The 23,528-nt window shown below is 43.0% G+C and overlaps 1 protein-coding gene and 1 long non-coding RNA gene across 4 annotated transcripts in view; both read right to left on the reverse strand.

The window, feature by feature from the left end:
* Window positions 1–398: 398 nt before the first annotated feature.
* LOC115275687 (COBW domain-containing protein 1) overlaps window positions 399–23,528 on the reverse strand; it is a 52,744-nt gene continuing 29,614 nt past the window's right edge. The window contains exons 7-15 of one of the 3 annotated variants that reach the window (XM_029919387.1): window positions 22,596–22,642; window positions 20,893–20,979; window positions 18,183–18,227; window positions 13,024–13,080; window positions 9,925–9,976; window positions 4,690–4,758; window positions 4,289–4,354; window positions 1,940–2,069; window positions 1,257–1,567 (exon numbers count right to left, since the gene is read on the reverse strand). In XM_029919387.1, the coding sequence (XP_029775247.1) occupies window positions 1,497–1,567; window positions 1,940–2,069; window positions 4,289–4,354; window positions 4,690–4,758; window positions 9,925–9,976; window positions 13,024–13,080; window positions 18,183–18,227; window positions 20,893–20,979; window positions 22,596–22,642 (624 nt within the window). In that variant the 3' untranslated portion in view covers window positions 1,257–1,496. Of the gene's footprint in view, window positions 638–1,256; window positions 1,568–1,939; window positions 2,070–2,625; window positions 3,279–4,288; window positions 4,355–4,689; window positions 4,759–9,924; window positions 9,977–13,023; window positions 13,081–18,182; window positions 18,228–20,892; window positions 20,980–22,595; window positions 22,643–23,528 lie in introns of those variants that run through there. The other 2 variants (XM_029919389.1, XM_029919388.1) reach the window with 2 other exon arrangements.
* Window positions 16,704–18,175, reverse strand: LOC115275689. The gene is made up of 2 exons (XR_003901694.1): window positions 17,416–18,175; window positions 16,704–17,078 (listed from the first exon to the last, which is right to left on the reverse strand). It is a non-coding gene; the product is annotated as an uncharacterized LOC115275689 (long non-coding RNA).

Below are 23,528 nucleotides of genomic sequence, written 5' to 3' on the forward strand. Positions count from 1 at the left end.
TACTCTGTGCACAAGGACACCGATCTCGGAGAAAATACTCTGTTCAATAGACAAGGACACTGATCTTGAGAACGTACTCAGTCCAAGACTGTGGAAACAAGCAGCAGCAGAACCGGAAGTAAAACCCAGATCAGACCCCAAATTCATCTGCGTTTCTACTGGGTGATCTGCTGCCACAAAGTAAGGGTCCTGTCTCAACCACGGATTGAAGAGATGGGACCCGGGAGGCACACGGAGGAAGAGAACTGGGGTATGTACAAAAGGCACAGATTGCAGGGGAAGAGACAGACGGACGATCTGATCAGCCAGCCTGCCTCTGACCGCTGCAACCATTCCAGACACAGAGACTTAACTCTTTTGTTGAAAATTCTGAAAAAAAACTTTTCCAAAAAACCATCTTGACATCCTTCTGATATTTAATCATTACTTTGGGAAAGCTCTTTTTAAAATGCCATCTAACGCTTTTCTCTCGCAGTCTGAATACAGTTATACAGTTATGCCGACCTGGCCGTTAAAGGCGTGGGCAAGCAGGCCGCTGCGTACCTGCACGCCACCAACGGTAGAAAGATGGGTAAGTTGTCATAGGTTGTCCGTGGTTTCCTCCGGAGTTTTGTACCTCGGCACTTTCCAGCTTATACTGAAAATTAAAGAAGTTCAAAACAACCAAGATGAATTTAATACCAGCAGGAAAATCTACTGGACACGAAAAGCTCTGAAATCGGAATCGTATGAACGTGTTACAGAGTAAAGGGTTCAAGGCCCGTCACTCCACCAGTAAAGCCTGGAACTGAGAACGAGAGACGGCTGCCACGGTGACTCCGTTTCTTCCACTCCTACATCTACACTTTTATTTCCTTCAATGAAAACGGTGACGTTATTTTTTTAATTGTGTTAATAAAATACGCAATCAGCTGCAGTTCTTTGTTCAAAGCGGACGTTAAGTTTTATCACTATGACTGTAAATAATTTCCATGGGCGAAAAATTCAGCGTATGTAAATTCTGAAGCCAATTCTGACAGATACTTCTGTGAAACATCTATTTAAAAAAAAAACAAAAAACAAAAAAACAGCAGCGGCTGGTGGCTGAGTTGGTTAAGCATCCGGCTTTTGGATTCAGGTCATGATCTCACAGTTTGTGAGTTTGAGCCCCATGCTGTCAATGCAGAGATTCCTTGGGATTCTCGCTCTCCCTCTCTCTCTCTGCCCTCCCCTGCATGCTCTCTCTTTCAAAAATAAACACACATTAAAAAAAACACTTCAGAGAATATTACATTTTATTGTATGAATGTCAAATGTTTTACAGTACTTATTTACTAAATTTTACATGTCCCATAAAATAAACACTGAAGTACACTGGAATTCGTGTCAGAATGCAAAGAACAAGATGCTTGAAACATAACCTGTAGGAAACGTATTCCGGACTTGTCACCCAGTCCCTTTGATGAGAAATGCTTCCAGTGTCACAGACAAACCTGCTCCTCTGTGAAATGTGCCCTCTACCGCGTTTCCGCTTCAGTCACAGTGGCTATAAATAGTTGTTTAAGGATCTCCTTATCTAAATTCCTGCCTGCAGACAGAACACAATATGGTATTATATTATGCTTATTAAAATGACAGCTTGCCTGTCAATTCCAAATCATTAAAGGCTTGATAATCTTCAGAAATTTGCAAAAACAAAGTAATTAGTGACCCCGTCAACATCCTTTTCTAGTTAAGCCCCTTAGAACCAAACTGGCATTTCGATTAATTACTTTTCTAAACTTGTTTGCCGAAAAGAGTAAAATGCCTCATGGTTCTTATGAAGGTTATCACATCGTGAAGACAAATATGTTAATGAATCACAGGGGCTCCGACGGTCAGTACCCCTTAGGTTTGGCACACTACATCACCTTCCAACATGTATTTTACTCTGCGTTAGAAACGGACCCATGTCACTTACCGATGAGGACCAATCGATTTGTCCTCTCTGTGTCGTCGCCCCAGCTCAGGGGGGTCTCCTCCAGGTCATAGAGCTCGTGCACACCCTGGACAATCACCTGTCTGACTTTGTCCTTGATGGACACCAGCCCCTGCTCAGAGGACAGCGACCAATCAGCCTCATTCAATTTACAGCAGAGAGTGTCAACGGATTGTTCCTATTCCATTTTAAATACAAACCCAGAAAGATGCTGTGAAAATTACGTACATCTAGTTATTTGTGCCTTACAGAAATAGTTTCTTAAAGCCTCCAATTTTTAAATTTAAATTTCAAGCATTTGTACACTATGTTTTTTTCTAAAAAAAAAAGTCTCTTTTTATGATAAAATTAATACATGTATTAGGACGTCCTTTCAGTGTTATAATAAAAGTGGAAACAACCAAATGCTAAAACATGCATCGAATTCTCATGATTTTTCTACTTTTAAGGATTTTATCTTGTTTCACAGTTTTAGTGGGGAAATTTGAGGAGGTAAAGGATTGGGGGGATAATTTTTGACTGGGCTGCAATAAATGGAGCAGATAATGATGAAATAAATTAAAAAAATACATCTACCTGGATAAAATTCATTTTATATTGATTTGCAGAAATAAGAAGCAAAGTATTTGATAACTGGCTCCTCTGCAGATGAAACAATTTCTCTGAAATAATGTTTGTTACACTTATTTATTCATAAATTAATATACATGTTGTAAAACAGCAAGAGACAAACCACTCATGGCCATTCCCACCGCACAACTCTGGTGTGGTTCTGGGGACTTGTGTATTTTAGGTGTGTGTTCTTCCTGGTTTCCTTTGCCCAGTTTTGTTTTCTCCTTTTTAAACCTGAATTTGATCACGCGATCGCTCCTGGGAAAGAACTCTCTGAACATCATTCGGTGTTACTTGTCGAAGGGCCCGGGAGTGTGGCCGCTACCGGAGTGGACGCGTTAGACACGCTGAGCGCCGAGTCCCCGCAGCAGGGCGGAGAGGAAGTCTGCGAGGCCAGACTCGTGGGGCTGTGACGAGAGCCAGGACAAGGGAAGAGCCACAGAGGGCGGAGGGCCGCAGAAAGCCGTCACGTGCCCAGGGACAAGAGCCGCGCCTGGATGGTGCGGGACAAGCCACTGCTGCCTGCAGTGTGGCCATGGCGGCCTCAGCAACGTCAGGGCCCGAAGGACTGCTGCCTAAGAACTGTCCTGTCAGCGGCCGCGACAGAGCGGTCACAGACCGAGACAGTCTGCCACTTAGGCTCCCGACCAGGCGGCGCTACCGTGTTAAAGCGGAGGCGGGAGCAGGCTCGTCCCTCTGGGTGGGGGCCCTGGGGGAGAGACGGAGAGTCATCAGGGCTCTGCAGCCGATCCGAGTAGCGTCAGCACAGGGAATGAGGGCATCCGAACTCGAATGGTTTGGGTTTTTTTTCATTTTTTTAATGTTTATTTTTGAGACTGAGAGAGAGAGAGAGCACGTGCAGGGGAGCAGCAGAGAGGGAGGGAGACACAGAGTCCAAAGCTGGCTCCAGGCTCTGGGCTGTCAGTGCAGAGCCCTACGCGGGGCTCGAACCCTGAAACCGTGAGATCATGGCCTGAGCCGAGGTTGGACACTTAACCGACTGAGGCCCCTGGGCGCCTCCTGAATGGTTTCTTGATAGTCTCAACCTTCATCACTCTAGTGACCCTAAGAAGTCAGCTGCTAACAGGAAAATCGAGACACTTAGAACGCTCTGGAAACGCATGAGTAGACACATGACTGCTGAGTGGGTAAGCACACAACGTAGCACCTGCCCCATGGAAAAAACAGCTTCCAGGACATAAATCCCCACATGCCTAGTAACACGGATGGGTTTCGAAATACACAGCCAGCTTCCTCCTGGCCTTCCGGAACAAGCGCGGAGTGCTGGCACCGCGCACTGAGCAACACGGTCCGGCCGCAGCACGACTTCCGGTGTTCCTTCCCTGTGGGCCAGCGCAGCGCTCTTGCAAAATTAACCGCACCGCACGGAGCCGGCCAGGTTCCCGCAGGACCGTGCGCGCGCCGCGGAAGGCGCCCGCCCGCTGCTCAGAACCCTCGGGAGGAGGGGGGAGGAGGGGGAGGAGGGGGAGGAGGGGCTGCGTCCGCCGCACCGCTGAGGGCAGCCCTGCGCGCACATCACGCTGTGCAGGGGCTGCCGAAGCTTCTACTCAGCCATGGAAATACGGGAAAATGAAAACACGCCACATTGTTCGTACTAAAACCGGTGCTGCTGTTTAAAACCAGATATGGTGGTATGTCACAGCCAAGAACGGAGAGGTCATCCTTCGTCCAAAGCATAAACGTGAAACTGCACCGTACCTTCAGCCGTATGACCTCCATGCAGTCTCCGTCCTTGTTTCTCACATTCTTCTCCCACAGAAGATTCTGGATCAAGTGACATATTTTAAAACTTTTTTTTAATGTTTTATTTTATTTTTTTGTTACAGAGACAGAGCATGAGAGGGGGAGGGGCAGAGAGAGAAGGAGACACAGAACCAGAAGCAGGCTCCAGGCTCTGAGCTAGCTGTCAGCACAGAGCCCGTCGCGGGGCTCGAACCCACGAATGTGAGATCTGACCTGAGCCGAAGTCGGAGGCTTAACCGACTGAGCCACCCAGGCGCCCTCAAATGACATATTTTAAGGAGACCAACCATTGCTCCCAGCAACAGCCATGTAACCAAACCAATGGTAAGTCATTACCAGATACACACAGCACTCACCTGAATAAACACATTCAGACTTTCTTCCTTGGCATTTCCTGGTACTTCAAATGTCACCGTAAGAATGCTCTATAAATCAAGAGAGATCATCAATAGTGATTTTTTTTATAGGGATGTCAGTATATTTTTTAAAAACCAAAAGTTCTTAAAACTTTAAAACTTAATGTCTTAAGTTTTAAAAACTTAAGACATTAAGTACGTTAAGTTTTAAGAAAAACACATTTGGAAAACTTATGTTGCCCAACAACTACATTAGGTGTGTCTTCGTCACTCTCCCGCTGAGTTCTGGTAGCAGCAAGTCCGTTCCGGACTCTGCGTGGTGCTCAGCGGCCTAGGACTGAAACAAACTTTCAGGAAAGGGTGCTCCTTGTTTAACACATTCTTTCCAGGACTCTCGACACTGGGAGGGCAGGTAAAAAATAGTTTATCGACTATGTTCTGAGCCAAGTGCTTTGCCCGGGTCCCTTCACTTCATCTTTCATTTACTTGTGACAAGAGTCTTGTAGAATAAAGAGAACTGACAGTTTATAAATTGGGAGAAATGAGGCTCAGAAAAAATAAACTCCTTACAGGCAGGAGTAAAAATCAAAAGCAAACATGTCCTTCTGTTTTCTGGGAACAAGACAAAGGAAAAATTCAGTTTGGCTCTGACCAAGCATATGCCAAAGGGAAAGGAGTATCTGGAGAGGAGAATGACAGTGTGATGTCACCTTTCTTTGTAGAAGGTTGACATCATTTAGAATGTTAACTTTGAGATTCATTTTTCTTGGTAAATCTCTCACTGTCCACCCACTCTAAGGAACCTGAATCATAAGATTTCCTGTAGCTGGTCACATAATCCACGTCCAAGGCTCCATTTGCTACTGTAACCCAAAATTGCAACTTGATGATGAGAAATATATGAGGGCTAAGCAGACCATGATGAAAGCACAAACCCCACCTTCGAAAATCTGGATAACACCCTCAAGTTAAGCTTTAAAACAGGAAGAATAAATGCACTAAAGCAAACTTTGCATAATTTCCTACAAGTGTGTATCTAAACAGCAATTTTATTCACCAGTAGAAAATCACATAGGCTTAGAGTAGAAAATATGAAAAGACCAAATGTTTCTTATACAGACACAGAGAACAGCTCAAGGAAGTACTAATGACCAATCAAAGGACAAAATATACTGACATTTAGTTTCCACTGCTGTTAGTAATAGGAAAAACAGAAAGCACTTACTTGCTAAATATGAACATGAAAACCAACTAAAATTGACAGTAAAATGTCAATTTTAGGGGCACCTTGGTGGCTCAGTAGGTTAAATATCTGACTCTTGATTTCGGCTCAGGTCACGATCCCATGGTTCATGAGATTAAGGCCCACATCAGGCTCTGTGCTGACAGTGGGAGCCTGCTTGGGATTCTCTGCCCCTCCTCTGCTCATTTTCTCTCTCTCTCTCTCTCTCTCAAAATAAATAAATTCACATTAAAAACTTTTGAAAAAAAATTTTAAAAAGCAATCACTACAATACCTAAAAATCCATATCAAAACTTATAGCAACTCATATAGCATATCAAATATGTAGCAAAAGTATGCTAAATGAAACATATTTTGTCATTTTCAAAGGACAGTAGCAATTCAACCTTCAAAACTGCTTAACATGTATTTTATTCAAGTTGGAGAACCTGGCTTTTAATATTGGAAAGGTCTCAACATAGAACTCAATACTGCTTTACTCTTAAAGACCTTCTGCTGGGAATGATTGTTGCTTAGGCAGGTTAGATTTACAGAAATCTTCTGAAGGAGAACTGTTAACTCCAGTGTGAGATGAGGGGTTCACAGATGAAGAGGTGCACCCTGGGGCTCAAGGAGAGACACGTTTCAGAACTAGAGGTTTTCTTGCACCAATAAACTCTTCTCACAGCAGGTGGGCCCTGAGGAGACGAAATCTGTAAATTCCCAGGGGAGAAGCTGAGGGTCACCACTCGTTATCCCTAATTTAATTGGCTCTACTAGTAAACCATGCACAGACTGCCGTTTGGCGTTTCTCAGCTTCCCACCTTCCAACCCCCGGGCCTCCTTACAGGGAGCCAACAAGGGCCCATGAAGATAGAGAGTTGCATTAAAGATGATGCAGGATAACACTTTAATAACATACCTCCTGTGTCCTAAATATCACCTCCTTCAGACTTTTTCCTAGTTCTTGTTTTGAATCTAAAACTAACTCTCCTTTTCCCAGACCCAGACAGAAGCAGAAAACGGAAGCAATAGGTTCGTCAGTCCAGGCATGTTTCCCGTGACTTCTCCCATCAGGCAGGCTATGCAGGCAGGTCTAGCAGCGAATCTGCCCTCGATTTACCCCATTTCCATGCCCCCTATGCCCAGCACGGTCCAGGCCCTCGTCGCGGGGCTCTCCCTGCTTGGTCTCCTGACTCCAACTCCAGTCCAGCCTCCCTGCCCCTCCCCCACAGCACAGCAGTGGTCCGTGTGCCCTGCCCATCATGGCCCAGCACCGCAGCCCAGCATTCCTACAGGGAGCGGCCACCGGCCACCGGGGCTTGTGCGCTAGGGTCCCCTCCCCTAGAGCACGCTTATCTCCCACTGGCAGACATCTGGACTGTTCTTTCCCTTGTCTCTTCCAGTCCAACAAAAACCTCCTACTTTTTGGTGTCTTACTCAGAACGGCAGGTACATCTTTGCAAGTTTTCCTAATTGGAAAGAGGCACAAGGGAACTCTCTTAACGATCGTGGAAATTTTCTGTATTTGTAGCTAAGAGGGAATTACAGAGAGATGTGTTCATGTGTGTGCGCACATGGGCCAATACACAGGCACTAATATATGTAAAGGCAACTGACTTGTACACTAAAAACTTGTATGCTTTACTGTACATTAAAAGAAAAAACAACTATCTTAATAAAGCCTCAGACCCGCTAAACCACATGAGACCAGCATCGTCCAATCCCAAGGCCCTCTGTCTGCAATACTGTTATATCTGCCCTTCGTTTCTGGATCTAAAGCAGGAAGTGCATCAGAGTCTCCTGCAGAGACTTAAATCCAAACAGGCGCACGCCCTGCTCCCCGGTGACCCCCGTGCCGCCTGGGGTCTGCAGGGATGCGCTCTAGCAAGGGCGATGCGTGCCCACAGGGTCACTGGACTCTTCTACTTGGCTGTGTGTTTGAAATTTTCTGTTCAAAAAAATACTCCAGCAAGAGAAACGCTGGGAAGACCGAGGACATAAAATCAGCAAAAGGGTGACGGCCACTGCAACCGGGTCATGTGTACAAAGGGTTCCTTTTGCTAGTCTCTCTACTTTGGTAGATCTTTTTAAATTTCCATAATGAAATGTTAAGAACATACAGACACAAAATGAGCACATAGCTGAGCCCCAGTCCTGGAGACAGGAAGCGTGGGGCCTACCGGGCATCCAGTATTAAATGGGGATTCTCATGTTCCCCATTTTAGAATCACGGCTCTTCCTCTTGTAACCAATATTCCCTGAGCAGCCACCAAACAAGCGGTGAGGAAGCCCTATTTACGGAAGGACAGACAGCTGCCAGGAAAGAGTACTTCAGCCCGAACTAGAAGGCAGCACACGCGCCACGACAGGGGTCTGTGCGAGACACCATGGGCACAGACACTGACCAGGACCAGGGTTCCTGAAAGTGACTACCTCCTTCTCCTCTGCTGCTCAGGACCCCTCGCACGACGACCCTCACCCAGAAAGTCAGTGAGAAGATGCCTCCAGTTCACCTCGGTGATGACCACTGTGTACTGTGAAGAGCCGGGTCCTCTAAAAGATTCTACCAGCAGAGAGCCATACTTCTCTCACTCCTGCCAACCACAAGTGAAGATGAATCTTCTATGAGAAAAGTGCACAAACACAGTAGGACAGGCCCCCAAAATATGAGCCACACGGAAGACCAAAAAGGCGCTGCTGCTGTGTGGGCCTGTGAGAACAAGTCGTGCTTCACAAATGAGGGGCAGTTCGGAGACAGAGGCAGGATGAGGGCCACCACTCAGTCCCTGCCCCCTTGCTCTCACCGTGTGAGATGGAACAGAGAAGTTACCCTGAACCTCCACCACCTCCGATCCGGGTCAGAGGAAGGTGGGCACAGTGAAAACGCGTGTGGTTCCGTCCTGGGGTCTCAGTACCGGCCTCAGGAACGAGGGCTTGGGAGCACCTAAGTGAGGGACGCGGTAAGCACGTCAAATTCCCAGAGCTATCTGCGGGTGAGACGCAGTCAGTTTTTGTTTAAATGAGCCCTATATGCTTTTACCAGACTTTTCCTTCATCTGTTAGTTCAACAGAGTCACAGAGAGGCGGCATGCAGAGCCCCCGGGGTTCACTAAGCAGTGATTCCCAGCAGAAGAGCTGATGGAGATGCACTGAGTGCCCTGTGGGGCGGAGAAGCCCGAAAGCACAATTCCCTCGGGTTCTAACGACTCTGCCCTGTGGACTTCCTATGATGGAATAAGCTAGGTGAGATTACCTCAAAAGCACCCAAATTCTCAAAATTATCAACACTGTGCAAACATACTTTTTTTTAGCAAAAGGAAAAATAATATAGTCCTAATGGAACTAATTTAGTTTAAGAAAATGTTTTATCAGTGTGGAGGTTCCTCAAAAAACTATCCGTAGAACTCCCCTATGACCCAGCAATAGCACTGCTGGGGATTTACCCAAGGGATACAGGAGTACTGATGCAGAGGAGCACATGTACCCTAATGTTCATAGCAGCACTGTCAACAGTATCCAAAACATGGAAAGAGCCAAAATGTCCATCACCTGATGAGTGGATCAAGAAGATGTGATATATATATACAATGGAGTACTACATGGCAATGAGAAAGAATGAAATCTGGCCATTTGTAGCAAAGTGGATGGACCTTGAGGGCGTCAGGCTAAGTGAAATAAGTCAGGCAGAGAAGGACAGACACCATATGTTTGCACTCATAAGTCTAACAGGAGAACAGGAGAAACCTAATGGAGGACCATGGGGAGGGGAAGGGGGAAAGAGAGTTGGGGAGAGAGAGGGACGCAAAGCATGAGAGACTACTGAATACTGAAAACGAACTGAGGGTTGAAGGGGGAGGGGGAAAAGAGGTGGAGGTGATGGAGGAGGGCACTTGTGGGGAAGAGCACTGGGTGTTGTATGGAAACCAATTTGACAATAAACTATTTAAAAATAAATAAATAAATAAATAAAATTAAAAAATGTTTAAAAAAAATTTTTAAGACTTTTTTACCTGATCTAGGTGAGGCTGTGTTGCTGGCACATGTTGAAGTTTTTTCTGCAAACTAAAAACAACTGGTTATAAATTCAGAGATCGATATACTTCCGATTTAGCTTTACATGTTACTTAGAGATACAGAGCTATAGAGTTTCCTCAACTCAGTCTAGAACAGAGTTCCAGTTTTACATGCTGTTTACATATTCTTAGAGAAACTAGCAGATTGTTGAAAGATTTTCCCTAAAAACGTACACACAGTCAACAAACACACAAAAGACTCTTAAATACAGAGAACCAATTGGTGGTTTCGGGGGGACGGATAGGAGAAAGAGATAAAGGGGATTCAGGGGTACATGCTTCCAGCTGTGAAATAAGTTAGTCAGGAAGATGACAAGTGGAGCCCAGGGGATCTGGTCCCCAACACTGCAGTCACCTTGTATGGTGACACATGGTGACCGCACTGACAAGCCGAGTGATCCACAGAACGGCTGACTCAATGACCCAGAAACACACATAACACTGTATGTCATCCTTTGATAAAAGCAAATGCACAACATGTCACATACATACACACACACACAATACTGAAAAACCCTCATCTCTAGCGACACGACTTTGTGTGGTTGGATGTGTGAGTAGATTTCTTAATTCCAACAGATCTATTACAGGCCTAGGAAAATACACAGAAGCCTTTTACTAATGCTCCAAATTTCATCAACACAGCCTATGCTCCCTAATGTAAAAATAATGCTGCTACCTAAAGACAGCTAGAAGGTCTATTTTTCCCTTATCAGGGTTTTCCCATGAACATAGCTCCTTATTGGAAAGTAAGTAGTGTCCGTAAATATGAGCCTGCTATACAGTCTGTTCCCTGTGACTGAGGAAAAACCAAAAAGAATCTTACAAATGCATTTCTCTGACACGAAAAGGAGCAAGAAGATCAATACGGCGGAACGCATGACCACCGGGCCAGCAGCAGAGCAGACTTTCCGACACGCTGGGACTGGGGTGGGAGGAGGGAAACCTTGCAGATGTTTGGCTCTGCAGGCCGGTGAGGGGCAAGTTAGGAACAGCAAGTTTAGGAAGGAGGGAAGGACTGTAGGGGCCGGCTGGAGGGAAAAGAGCCGCACTGGAGGGGGTCTCCGCAGAGAAAGTGTCAAATTAAATCCTTCCCAGCCGGTTGGACTCTCCATTTTAGCAACTGCGCACGAGGAAAAGTGACGCGAAGGCCTGATCCACAGAGAGGGCGTCACATTAAGCAGCGACTTCCTTAAGTGTCACTAATGCATTTTCGCCGTTCTTAAGCAAGTGTGGAATGAGGTTACCGTAGAAAATGTTTGGAAAATCATGCTCTTTCTCTACGTTCAATAGTAGCGTCGTTAAAAATAACTGCCAACGACTTGCGCGAGGACGGAAAAAGTTTCGTGGATCCTCTCAGGAGCCTGGCTGTTGTGAAAATGTGACAAGCAGAGATTGACAGGCGAAAAGGGTGCGAGTTTATTTACTGTCAGTTTTATGTGACCCAGGAAGGTTTGCAAAGGAATGAGGGACCAAAGAAACCCCTGCACCCGAGTGTTCTCGGGCCGGGTCCCGGGAGGCACGGAGGCCGCACGGACAGGACAGGACCCGCTGCGAAGCAAGCGGAGTGAGCGGGGCGCCTGGGAGGCTCTGTGCGCACCTTCACCTTCAGAAGGACGCGGGCTCCTTTCCCCTGGGCCGAGGGAGGCACGTCTCACGTGAGGCTTTTATGAGTCAACGACTTCAGAAGAAATGGGAGAAAATATTTCCAAATCACGCGTCTGATGAGGGGTTAATACCTAGAATATATTAAAAAAAAACTCCCAGCTCAGCCACAACAACAAAACCACCTGATTAAAAAATGGACCAAGTACTTGAGTAGATACTTCTCCAAAAATGATCCACAAACGGCCAATACGCACACGAAAAGATGTTCTTTAGCTCTAACCGCTGGCGAAATGCAAACCAGAACCACAGTGAGCCGCCAGCTCACACCCATGAGGACAGCTACTACTACCGCAGGCAGCAGAGCACAGCAAGTGTGGACGAGGGTGCGAAGAGACGGGAACACATGTGCACTGCTGGTGGGAAGTTAAACGGTGCAGCTGCTCTGGAAAACGGTAAGGTTTCCCTCAAATAATGAAACATATAAGCACGGCACGATCCAGCAATCCCCCTTGTGGGTATGTAGCCAAGAGAGCGGAAAACAGGAGCCTCGAAGAGATCGCTGCACACCCACGTTCACAGCAGCCCTGCCGGATGAATGCATACACACGACCGTACATACAACGGGATGTCATCCAGCATGAGAAAGGAAAGAACCCCTGTCTCGTGCTCCAACGGGGATGAGCCGTGAGGACGAAGGGAAATAAGCCAGCTACAGTAAGACAATGCCAGATGATTCCACTGCGTTAAGGTATCTAAAGGAGTCAAATTCTTTTTTTTTCAGCCTTTTTTTTTTTGGAGTCAAATTCTTAACACATCACAGAACAGTGGTCAGTAGGGGCTGTGGGAGGGGAAAATGGAGAGCTGTCAACCAACAGTGACAAGAGTTTCAGTTTTGCAAGATGAAAAAGTTCTGTCTGTCCACTGCACGACAGTGCGAATGTACTTAACACTACTGAGTTGTGCACTTGAACATAATTAAGATGCTTAAAAAAAAAAATAAAGATGCTGCTGTCCAGGGAAGAAAGGAATGTTCCTCTCAACAAAAAGATTCCTCTCAGGAAAAGAAACAGGAAAGTGATCCATCAGTTAAGGAGAAAGGAGGAGTCTGAGGGAATACCCCAAGCTAAAATTTGTTATGTTTTTCATGCATTTTCACATAGAAATAAAGTCATACATATATTGGTCAGTGTAGAAATATTAATGACTAACCTCTAAAGTCAACTACCATTTACAGTATAATTTCTATAGGAAACTGCACTGTGATTTCCAAACATCCAACGGACAGAACCTTCAAGATCACGATCATTAGGAAGGACCCCTTACGCCACAGGAATGACAAGACGCTTACATCAAGTGGGCAACTGTGTAAATCTTCCCTGCGACTCACATGTGAAGACAATAAAAGTGAACAAAACACAGAAAACATACCTGATTCCAGAAAGACTATCAAAGGCATGAAGGTCTAGCACTTTAGAGAGATCAACCCTAAAAGGAAAAAATCCAATATAGACAGTGTGAAATTCTGTGAAATGTATTCAATTAATCAGGAAATAAAAAATCTCTTAAGACTCTTGCCAAAAATATAGACATAAAGTTTAGTCAGTATATCATACTATTTTGGGAAACACATAAAAATGACAAGCAAGGAACAAAAAGCCCATAGTAAAAATTTTTAATAGAATTTATTCATTAAAATCAAAAATCGGTGAGTAGTATAAAAATCAGGGCAGATAATTACTTGATTATTGATTCAATAAGCTATAGTTTCCTGTTTGTTGCTTTTGTTTGTTTGACTTCTAATTGTCTTTTCAATCCTGGAAATTTATGAGCTTTTCAAATATATTTTTGCAGCCAAAAAAAAACAGTCAGTCATAGAACTGGAGCTTTTCAAAAGCAGCAACTTATTACTCAAAGATGCGACGGGGGAAGGGGAGTGAACAGAAATAACACAGCGCTGTAACACCTCACCTCTGGAACGTCTGTATCTCTTTTACTCCCCTGCCCCCTTCCATGATATAACAGTTGGTATTTTAAGAATATGAAGCATCAAACCTAATGTATAAATATTCACTCTATGACCCTAATCTACATGCAAAGAATGTGGTTGGAGATTTCATTTCCTTCAGGACAGGACTGCCTAGGGACTGAAACTTCCCACTTGGTGCTCTATCTGAACAAACATTATCCACAGAAATTATTTAGAGATGATAATTAAGCCCTATTAGGAAAGCAGTAATTCCAATCAGAAGAGTGTATCATATCACAAACAGCATGCGTTTGGGTTTAAATACATAAAAATCAATTTACAAAGACTACTGAATAAGTTCCAATTTTTACATGAGCCCCCGGGACAGTCATTTCTCTATAATGAAAGCTAAGATGAAGGAATGTTTAAGGTAAATGACAACAGTGTATATTTCAAAATGAGATTCCAGGAGTTTGCCAACCTTTCACTAGGTCCTCTCCAGGAAAACAAACCTTGGCCAAATTCAAGGTTTTTAATCTTGTATTGAAATGTAAGCCCGACCACCTCCGGTAACTTAGGCGTGACCAGCCCTGCCGGAGTCTCACATAGTCTCCTATAGAGTCATACTTGTGGCAACAATACTGTTGGATCAGGACCACTTATCCTGGCAAACTCCCCCCTTCCTGAAAGAATGCTACTCCAAAGTTATATGTTAATAGACTATGACAACACTTCAAATTCTGGATATTCTAGACGAAACGAGTCAGGAAAATCATCAAGCAAAGAAGTAAACATTCCACGAAGAAATTTCTGAATATCAACTTACTGAAGAGTTCAAGGCCTTAACATGAAACATCTTTCCATTTTCACCGTGACAGCTGAGCAGATATTTACACTGACAGGTGACGAATGAATGGAGTTCTCCCCCGAGTCTGTCCTCTTTACCTCAGAAACAGCTTGAAGTTTGAAAGTACACCTGCCAATCCTAGGATGATCCGGATCCAGGCCAAGTGTGTGGGCACCAAAAACCAGTTTCCACACACCAGTTTCTAAAATAAACTAGTTTCACTCGGACAGGGTTCTTGAGAATCCATGTCACACATTTAGAAAGCATTCTGCTTGATACCCAAAATCCTTTGATATTTCCAAAACACACAGGATCAACACTGGACCTGAACATGTTAAAATCTACAGAGAACAGCGTCCCGCTGAGGTGGCGACACTAAGCGGCCGCCCTTGCTCCTGTAGCAGAGCTGGGGGTGCCCGGGTGTGTGCTGCTCTCTTCTGTAGACGTGGGGAGGTGACCGGAATATGGCGGGGGGCTCTGCTTTCCTGCCCCGACCAGCGTTCTCTCCCTGGCAAGGGCCACTGGGAGGGAGGGGGCATCGCAGCAGGGTTGCAGGGGAGGAGGCAAAAAAAAAAAACCCAAAAAACTATAGAGAATAAAAAATAATACCAGTCCCTCATGTTATCTCACCAGATTCTCAATGGAGAGTAAAACAGGAAATGTCTAAGATTCCAGATTGGAGTTAGCATGGAGTACCACCATGAAAAACAAATTCCTTCACTCTTCCAGGTAGAAAACTAATTTCCATGGCATGAAATATATTTAATTTCCCCCTTTAGAGATAAAAACATCAGATATTTCCAAAACAGTAATACAAAAATATAAATAAAAACAGAAAGACGATTACCGTCAGTTTTTATGTGGTGGGGAGGGGAGCTGAGCTGCGAGCCCAGGGTTAGGGTTGACGGTCATCTTTTCCAAGTTCAAGGAGTCTCCTGAACAGGTGCCACCAGCCAGTTCTAGATCTACAAACTACCAAACCCATCCACTAGCAAAGCCCTGAGGTCTGGAACTAAACTTCCGAATGCACTCCCCAGTGGCACCTCAAACTCACCATGAAACTCCACTCACCCCCTTCTCCCAAACCCCTGCCTCACCCGGAAGTTGTTCCTCCTTTCGTGTTTCCTTCCTTAGAGACCTGCACCATATTCCATCCATCTCCCAGAACTTACTCTGCTTTTAAAACCTTTCACTAATTCCTTGTGCCCAAAGCGGGGAGAAATCCAAACTACGAGTCATGGCATTCAAGACCCTTAGTGGAAAGTTCTCCTGCTCTTTGGTCACACACAACCACGTGCGCTAGCCGTTCTAAAACACTCAGGTCGCTGCAACACAAAATCTTCCTTATGCCTGGGAAGCCACAGCTACTCTTGTTCATCTGGAAAAATCCTATTCATTCTTCAAGACTCAAGTCAGTAATCACCTTCTCAAAGCTTCCTGAATCTTCATCAAGAAGAATCGATGGTTCCTCTTGGTTCTGTTCTCATAGGACCCTACATCTTACATTTACTCTTCCTGTTACACTAATAATACCTAGTATATTGGGTTTTGCTTGTTTCTTTCTGTCTCGCCCAAACAATCACCTTCCTCAAAGGTAGTTTTTCCTTTACCCTTTCCTTAAATCCTCAATAAGCCAAGAAATGCCTAGTGACTGGTAGAATGTTCAGTAGTTTGTTGAATTGATTAACTTATCATTGAACAAATGAATTTTGGTTTTCCTCTTCAGTCTGCTGAAATCTCCAAGACTAAAGGAACATCAGAACAAGGTAAGAATGGCACTTCCTGCTCTTCCACTCCTACTTCTGAAGTCTGTGTGGCCCATTAGAACTTCTGTTTGCCTCAAAGTCAACTTAGGGCTCACCAACAAGACAATGTTACACAGGATTCTTATTCCTCCACTTAAATAGTCAAGTAAGCCTTTTCTATATATGCATATTATTATCTTATTACTGTCAGTTTTGCTACTATGAGCGTCTGTCAACCACGAAATGCCTGAGTGATTAAAATTTTACAACAAAGAAACAACACAATAAAACAAAACTTCCATCAGTGATTTCAATTATTTTGTTAAAAAACAAATCTCTAGTTTCTGAACCAGGAAGCTCAAGTTGCTAGACTTCCAGGAACTAGGGGAAATATTTAATGCAAGATTCATGACCATGGTAAGAATTCTACCATGGAGGTCTGATCTTCACTGAAAAGGATCCTAATCCAACTTCAGTCCTCACAGCAAGGAAGTACTATTTCAGAAAGTCCCTAGATCCTCAGAGGCTACAGTAACACAGACACTGAAGAAACAAGAAAAAAGGAGCTTTTATTCATTTGTTCTTTCATCCATTCGAAGTAACTAAATCTAATCATTGCATGTTTCCTGCTCTGTAATGACAGAACAAATGTCAGAAATGTCACATAAACATCAAAATTGTTACACAAGAAACTCTTCAAGATGAAATCTTTATGCAGGACATAAAGGTCTACAATAAAAGCCAACAGAAAGAAAAATTATGCAAGGTCAATCCAGGGGCCTAGAAAAACTGATTTGAGATGTCTGTAAATATGAACCAAATAAACGCTATTAGGACAGAAACACAGCTATTTATGGATATGGTTTTTCACAGCTTAGGTCTACTCTGTGTGGGCGTCCGTGTGTCTCTGTAACGAGGAGAAAATCTAAGGAGAAAGAAAAGGTAGATAAAATGTCAGAGGAAGAAGCCAGCTAAGGGAGGAAGGGCTGTGGGAGGAGTGGGAGGATCAGAGATCCCTATGTTGGACTCTGGGCCGCAGGGAGTGCGGCTGGTGCGCGCATCTAGGACCCCCGCTAGGGGCACCCCTCCGCCTCCTCGCCGGGCGGACAGGGGCGTCTGGGAGGGCATTCCAGAGGACTCCCCAGCTGCTCGCACCATGCACGCAGCTGCTGCCGCTGCCCTCCGGCCACGGGAGTCTGTCAGCACCTCTAATCTCCGACCCGACCCGCAGACAGGCCTCTCCGCGAAGGCCCCCACTGTACCTCCGCGGAGAGAACCGAGTTCGGGGGCGGCTGGCCCGGGCTGCCGGCTGTGGGCCTCAGAGCTGCGGGCTCCATCAGCTGCTCAGCCAGTCTGTCCAAAACAATGAGCCTAACAGCAAACCCCCGGAAGAAATTTTCTGAAATCCGAAGAGCATGCAATGGAAAACAGAATTTAATCCACAGAAATATGTTTCGCAGATGTTTTAAGAATACACCAATTTTATAAAGTGAGGCACATCTGTATGAACAGAATAAAAAGACAGAAGAACCTACAGGAACTGGAAATCAACATTTTAAAAAGGATTATTAAGAACTTAAAGGCAAAGGTTCCATGAATTTGTACATGACACATTATTTTTGCAATTCTGTTATACATGTTATATGTTACACAATTCTTGGACACAAGAAACTAAGCAGTTTTTAAAAAATATTAGAAGGCCTTTTGAGTACCTCACACCAAGATTCCTAATAATACACTGTTCCAGATTTCTATACCAGTTACTTTTTTGAGTGGCTTTAAGTCCTGTTTTCTTCCCATTAAGCAAAAGCACAGTGACCCAGTCCTTCCCTGGCTCTGTCTTAGCTCCAAGGAGAAGCGAACATATTAACCAAATATGCCAAACTAATTTCATTCAAAACATTTTGGGGCTCCATTTTTTAAAAATGCACATATATCTTCCTTAGAACAGAATCAAGCATATTTATCAATTTCTTACTATTATTAACTAAAGTTACTTATTATCAGTAGTAATAGCTTTTAAAAGTACCTTGATCTTTGTGTTTCTAAAATTTTTCCCAGTCCATTTATTGATCTGAAATAAACATAAAAATGAAGCAGAAAGCGTAAAAAAAAGTAAATGTTAAACTTTTTAAAACTCTTTAAGGCACATTATTTCTAAAACAGGAAGTAAGCATATATAAATGTATTTATATGAGTGAGGAAAAAATTAAAATAAAATTAACAAAAATAAAAATTAAAATTAAAAATTAAAAAACATTTTTATACTTGTTATTTATTTCTCTTTCTAATCATAAATCAGGTCTATTCCACTTAGGTATTAAAACATGATATGCAAAAATCTACTGCCCAACTGACAAACCAGGGGCCACGTAATGAATTATAAAGAGACCCTTCACCTTAGAAAAATGAATAGGTAGCCAATATTTCTAATGTTCTCAAAACGAGTAGGTAAATCAAGATTCTTACCAACACTCGATTTTCCGCAAGCACACATTGTGGGAACAGCCATACAACCCGCTAGAAATAGAATCCTCGCTGTGAGTGGCTCTGACCCCCCTGCCCTCAGTGTCACGGTACCACCAAGTCCCGCATCCAGGATCTTTCTCAGAATAACCTCTGCAGTTCCCTAACTAGAAACTCTACCCACTCTGCCAGTCCTTCCCTTTCTGATGCTACCATAAAGAGAGAAGATTCCCCCTGCATGGGAAAAATTGTAACAAAAATACTCCTTAAATCCTTTTCAACACACTGGACGCCTGACTTATCTTTGTACCACCAACGGCACTGCCTTCAGCGTGACTTGCTGGGTGTACGGCCTTTTGTCTGAGGCACGTCTCTCTGCCTTCTGCCTTGTGAATACACCGTAACACCTCATGGCCCCTTCCTCTCAAACACGCTCCCTTCCTTCCAGCTCCCCAAACTAGCGCCCAGTCAGGTGCCTGCCGGTCAGGTACATCGGAGAGTCAACAGCCAGAAGGCCTGTGAGCTATCACAGCACTGGGTCCAAACCCTTCCCCGGCGCTGCAGTGTGGGGCAGGCTGGCAACAAGGCTGACCGTCAGCACTGCTGACGTCAGGAACCCAGCAAAGTGGTCAACGCGGGGACAGGAGAGCCCAGTACCGACAATCCTTCCTTTCATGCCAAACACGTTTGCTGCAAGACTTACGGCCTCCTTTCCAGCAATCACAACGACGCAGGGGGGTTTTGAAAAGAGAAACACAATTTAGGAGATGAGTGTCAAAAGGGGTAAGGGAAGCAATCTCCATTCACTGCTTTCATCTTTCTAGACTTTTCAAAAAATATCAACCATTTTTCTATTTATTTCATAGTGTTATTCACTGCAACTTGAACTTCCTATGTAAACTAGGAACAGCATGTCCACTCTGATAATAGTAGCGAACAGAGAGCACTTACTACGTGTCAGGCACTAGACAACACTTTCCAACACTGCCTCATGTAACCTTCAAACAGAACTTAATGAAATAGGTATTATTCCTGTTTTAGAGACGAGACATAAGAATACAGCGAGAAACAGACCAACAAGTAGAAGCCAACCAGATTCCAAAGTCCATCATCCTAAATGCTACGCATCACTACATGCCATCCACATGGAGATATTATTACAGTTTTTATAGTGCAGACTCAGAGTATATTACCATTAAAATAATATAAAATATGCAGAAAATATTAAGTGTACTCTTAAGAACTGGTACCAGCAGAATCAAAATATGATGTCAGCAGATTATACTCATTGAAGAGGACTAATAATAAAAGCTACTGAATGTCTCTCTGTACGTGGCATTTATTAGAGCTTAAAAAATAATTCAAAGTCCCTGAACTCTAAACTGATTTGAGAAGTCCAAATGACTGTTGGATCATTTCACATATATTTGAGTACCATTCATATTGTCCTATGTTGACGGACCTTGGCCATGGACATGAAGACACTAAAACAAGCTGGAAGACAGGCATGTCTAGTTGACACTCAAGGAAGACAAAGTCAATGAGGGTTCAGGGAAATGAGACCACCTGAGTCAAGGGAGACTTCACAGTGGGTAACTGTGTTTAAAAAAAAAAAAAGGGGGGGGCACTTGGATGGCACAGTCGGTTAAGTGGCCGACTTCAGCTCAGGTCATGATCTTGCTGTTCATGGGTTCGAGCCCTGCGTTGGGCTCTGTGCTGACAGCTCAGAGCCTGGAGACGGTTTCAGACTCTGTGTCTCTGTCTCTCTCTGCCCCTCCCCTACATATGCTCTGTCTCTCCCTTTCTCTCAAAAATAAATTTAAAAAATTTTTTTAAATCTTTAAAAAAAAAAGAGCAAAGAAAACCGGAGACAGTGAAGAAATTCAAGGACTGGTATAGTGGCAGTGAGAAACATGTAAGAGTAAAGAAAGGATCTGGCAAGATACTTCCATGGGAAAATAAACCGTCCTGAGTAAAGTCAGAGAACTTCATTCACGGAAAGAGTCAGAGAGAAGATAGGAGAAGGGGGATGGAGTCAGAAGACCCTGAATATCAGTCTGTGAACCTTGAACTACACTGTAAGCAATGAGGAATGATTTTACAGGCTCCCAGTTACATAACAGGCAATTAGGCAATAACAATATATGATTCCCAAATGGTACGCAAGGAAGGTCAACCTTGAACCTAAGTATCTACAGGGCAACAGTTATAGCAAAAATATTTTGTAGAGTACACTTTGGACTCGTAGGTAGTTGACACTTAAAATTGCATACCTAATGGTTGCTCGTAATTTCTTTAAGTCCTCTTCTGAGACCAAGTCTGTTTTGTTAATGATGATAATATCTGCCAGAGCAACCTGCCTAAATTAGCGAACAAAGGCCAGGTGTCAAAAGAGAAATGTTAAGAAATTAAAAACACAAAACCCTTTCAGAGCAAGTATTTGTTAAGAACGGTGCGGTACTCTATCCAGTAACTGAATTCACTCCTAACCTATTTATCATTCTTAAGTGAATAAACTGTATCCATCACTATGTAAATTCAGGATTCACATTTATTCATTCAAAAAATATTTACAAAGTGCTCTCACTCTGAAGCTACAAATATGTCCCTAAAAGTGTGCAACCAAGGATGATTTTCAACTCATAATTTTCTTTGTAAGAAATAATACAATTCAGATATTCAATGTGGTAAAATATGGACAGGCAACTGGCTAAAACACTCCATGTAACAGTTACCATAATTTTCAAAGAAAAAGAACAAATTCACTTAACACTAAACACTTTTTTTTTAACTACTCTTCAGAAGATACAATGGGATCCTGAGCATCATTACAACTATGTATTTTTTCTGTAAAATAGATACACAGAAATTCAAGTTAAAGAATCCCACTGACAGAATGCTAGAGTACAGCTTAATATAATAAGAAGTCGTAGATCCAGCCAATTGTTTCAAGAAACATCATCAAATTCTCAAAAATAAATTAACTTTAATTCACTGAAAAAGCAAGCTTCAATAGTACATACATCACAATTCCATTTTGTTTAAGTAAGTGCTCTATGAATAGAGATTTAATTTGGACATCTCAAAATACAAACAGTTACAATCTTTACACTGGAGGCCTTCTATGTTTAACTCTATTTTATTTGGGCTTTAATGACACTTTGCTATTTCCTATTCGGCTTATTTACATTTTCTGTAATAAATGTATTTTAGCAAGGAAAACAGTTACAAAAATGGCTACGTTCAATCTAACCTGAACCACACCTACTCACCAAATGCAGTGTTCAGGCAGGATTACAGAACCACAGAGCCCCATATTCCAAAGCGACAGGGAGTCAAGTGCCTGCTTGTAGTCAATTATTTATGTCTGGATCATCCTAGCAAACCTCAGAGAGCCTTCCCCTTAAACTCAGCAGCACACTCAGCAGCTATGGTCAACCCCAAAGTCTTTTTCCCATTAGTAAGAATATGCTTAGGGTAGGCAAACTCATTTAAATATTTTTAAGTCTACAGACAACCCAATTTGGAACATACAGGCATTTAAATTAAAAAATGTTCTAAAGGTCAATTAAAACCATTTCCATATCTGTCCTTCTCTTGTTCTGATTAACAGTAACCATGTGAATCAGAAGAATTAGTGTGAAAGACGGTAGTAAGGGAGCTAGCTCTTATCTTTACAATTATTTCAATCCCTATGAAATTGTATAAGAACAAAAAAAAATAGTCTTAAATATTCACTTTTCCCAAATTCCTCTAAAAGAACTGCTACGTCCAATACTCATTTTATGCTATAATAAAAGTCTTAAATAAAATTTTAGTTATCAGACCATTATAAATAGTTGGCAAAAAATTACAGGACAAAAAAGATAAATTTTTCTTGACTATGTTTTTATACTTCTCAGTTTGGTTTTGGTTTTCATAATAATTTTCTCTCCTCAATTTGCCAGTAATGAATATATATTTCAAATATGAATACCTAGAAGCTTCATTGATAAGGCCATCAGGTTTTTCCTCTTCTAAATGCTAAACAAAAACAAAGTATGGAAAAAGTTACTGTGGTATAACACAAATTCTAACGTCAACACAAGGAATTTTACTTTGGAGAATCCTTTCCAGCTTCTAATACAGACTTCAGAAGTTCTATTACTAAATACATAAATGCAAAAATAACTTTTCTAACTGAAAGCATCTTACTCCCCATTTGTGTTTTCCTATAGTGAATCTGTGGGGGTTTCTTTTGGACTTAAAGTCTGTCCTCCTGACATCCACTTTTTCAAAGGAGAACCCTCCAGATTTAAATCATGTCAATAATAAAAACAAAGAACATAACAGTTCAAATTTTAGGCACTTTCCTTTTTACAAAGCTGTTTTTGTTCTAAATATCCTTTATTATTTATATATATAAAAATGCTTTCTTAAAATCTAATATACTCCCTGCATTCCAACCCACACCCCAGCCTGCCTCCCCTCCCCGAATCACACACCATATGGACCCAATACTGGGCCCGTCATACTCCCTAGAAACTAAGAAGCCGTGGGAAGGACACAGCCCCAGTGCTGGCCTAAAAACGGCTTCTCATTTACAGAAACCCACACCTCAGTGATCTGGCCCCAAAGTTTAACTGTTTCTTCTGCTGTCTTCCCCAGAGTCTAGCCAGCTCTAAAAAAAATATTTTGACATCGACTTAGGAGCCCACCAGGTAGTTTTCATCCCTCTGGAAGCAGTTACTATTTAATCCTATTTAAATCCCTAGCGGCACCAATGCCATAAGTTCGTCTCAGCAAAATGTTCCACCGTGACTACCTTAACCCTCAACAGATTCTCCTTCTCACAATAAAAAGCTGCCTACTGAGGTCAGAAGCAATTTGTTTATATTAATGTTCTTTGCACTTGAAATCAAACTTCACA

Source organism: Suricata suricatta, chromosome 13 (assembly GCF_006229205.1).
Source record: "Suricata suricatta isolate VVHF042 chromosome 13, meerkat_22Aug2017_6uvM2_HiC, whole genome shotgun sequence".
Classification (NCBI taxonomy): Eukaryota; Metazoa; Chordata; class Mammalia; order Carnivora; family Herpestidae; genus Suricata; species Suricata suricatta.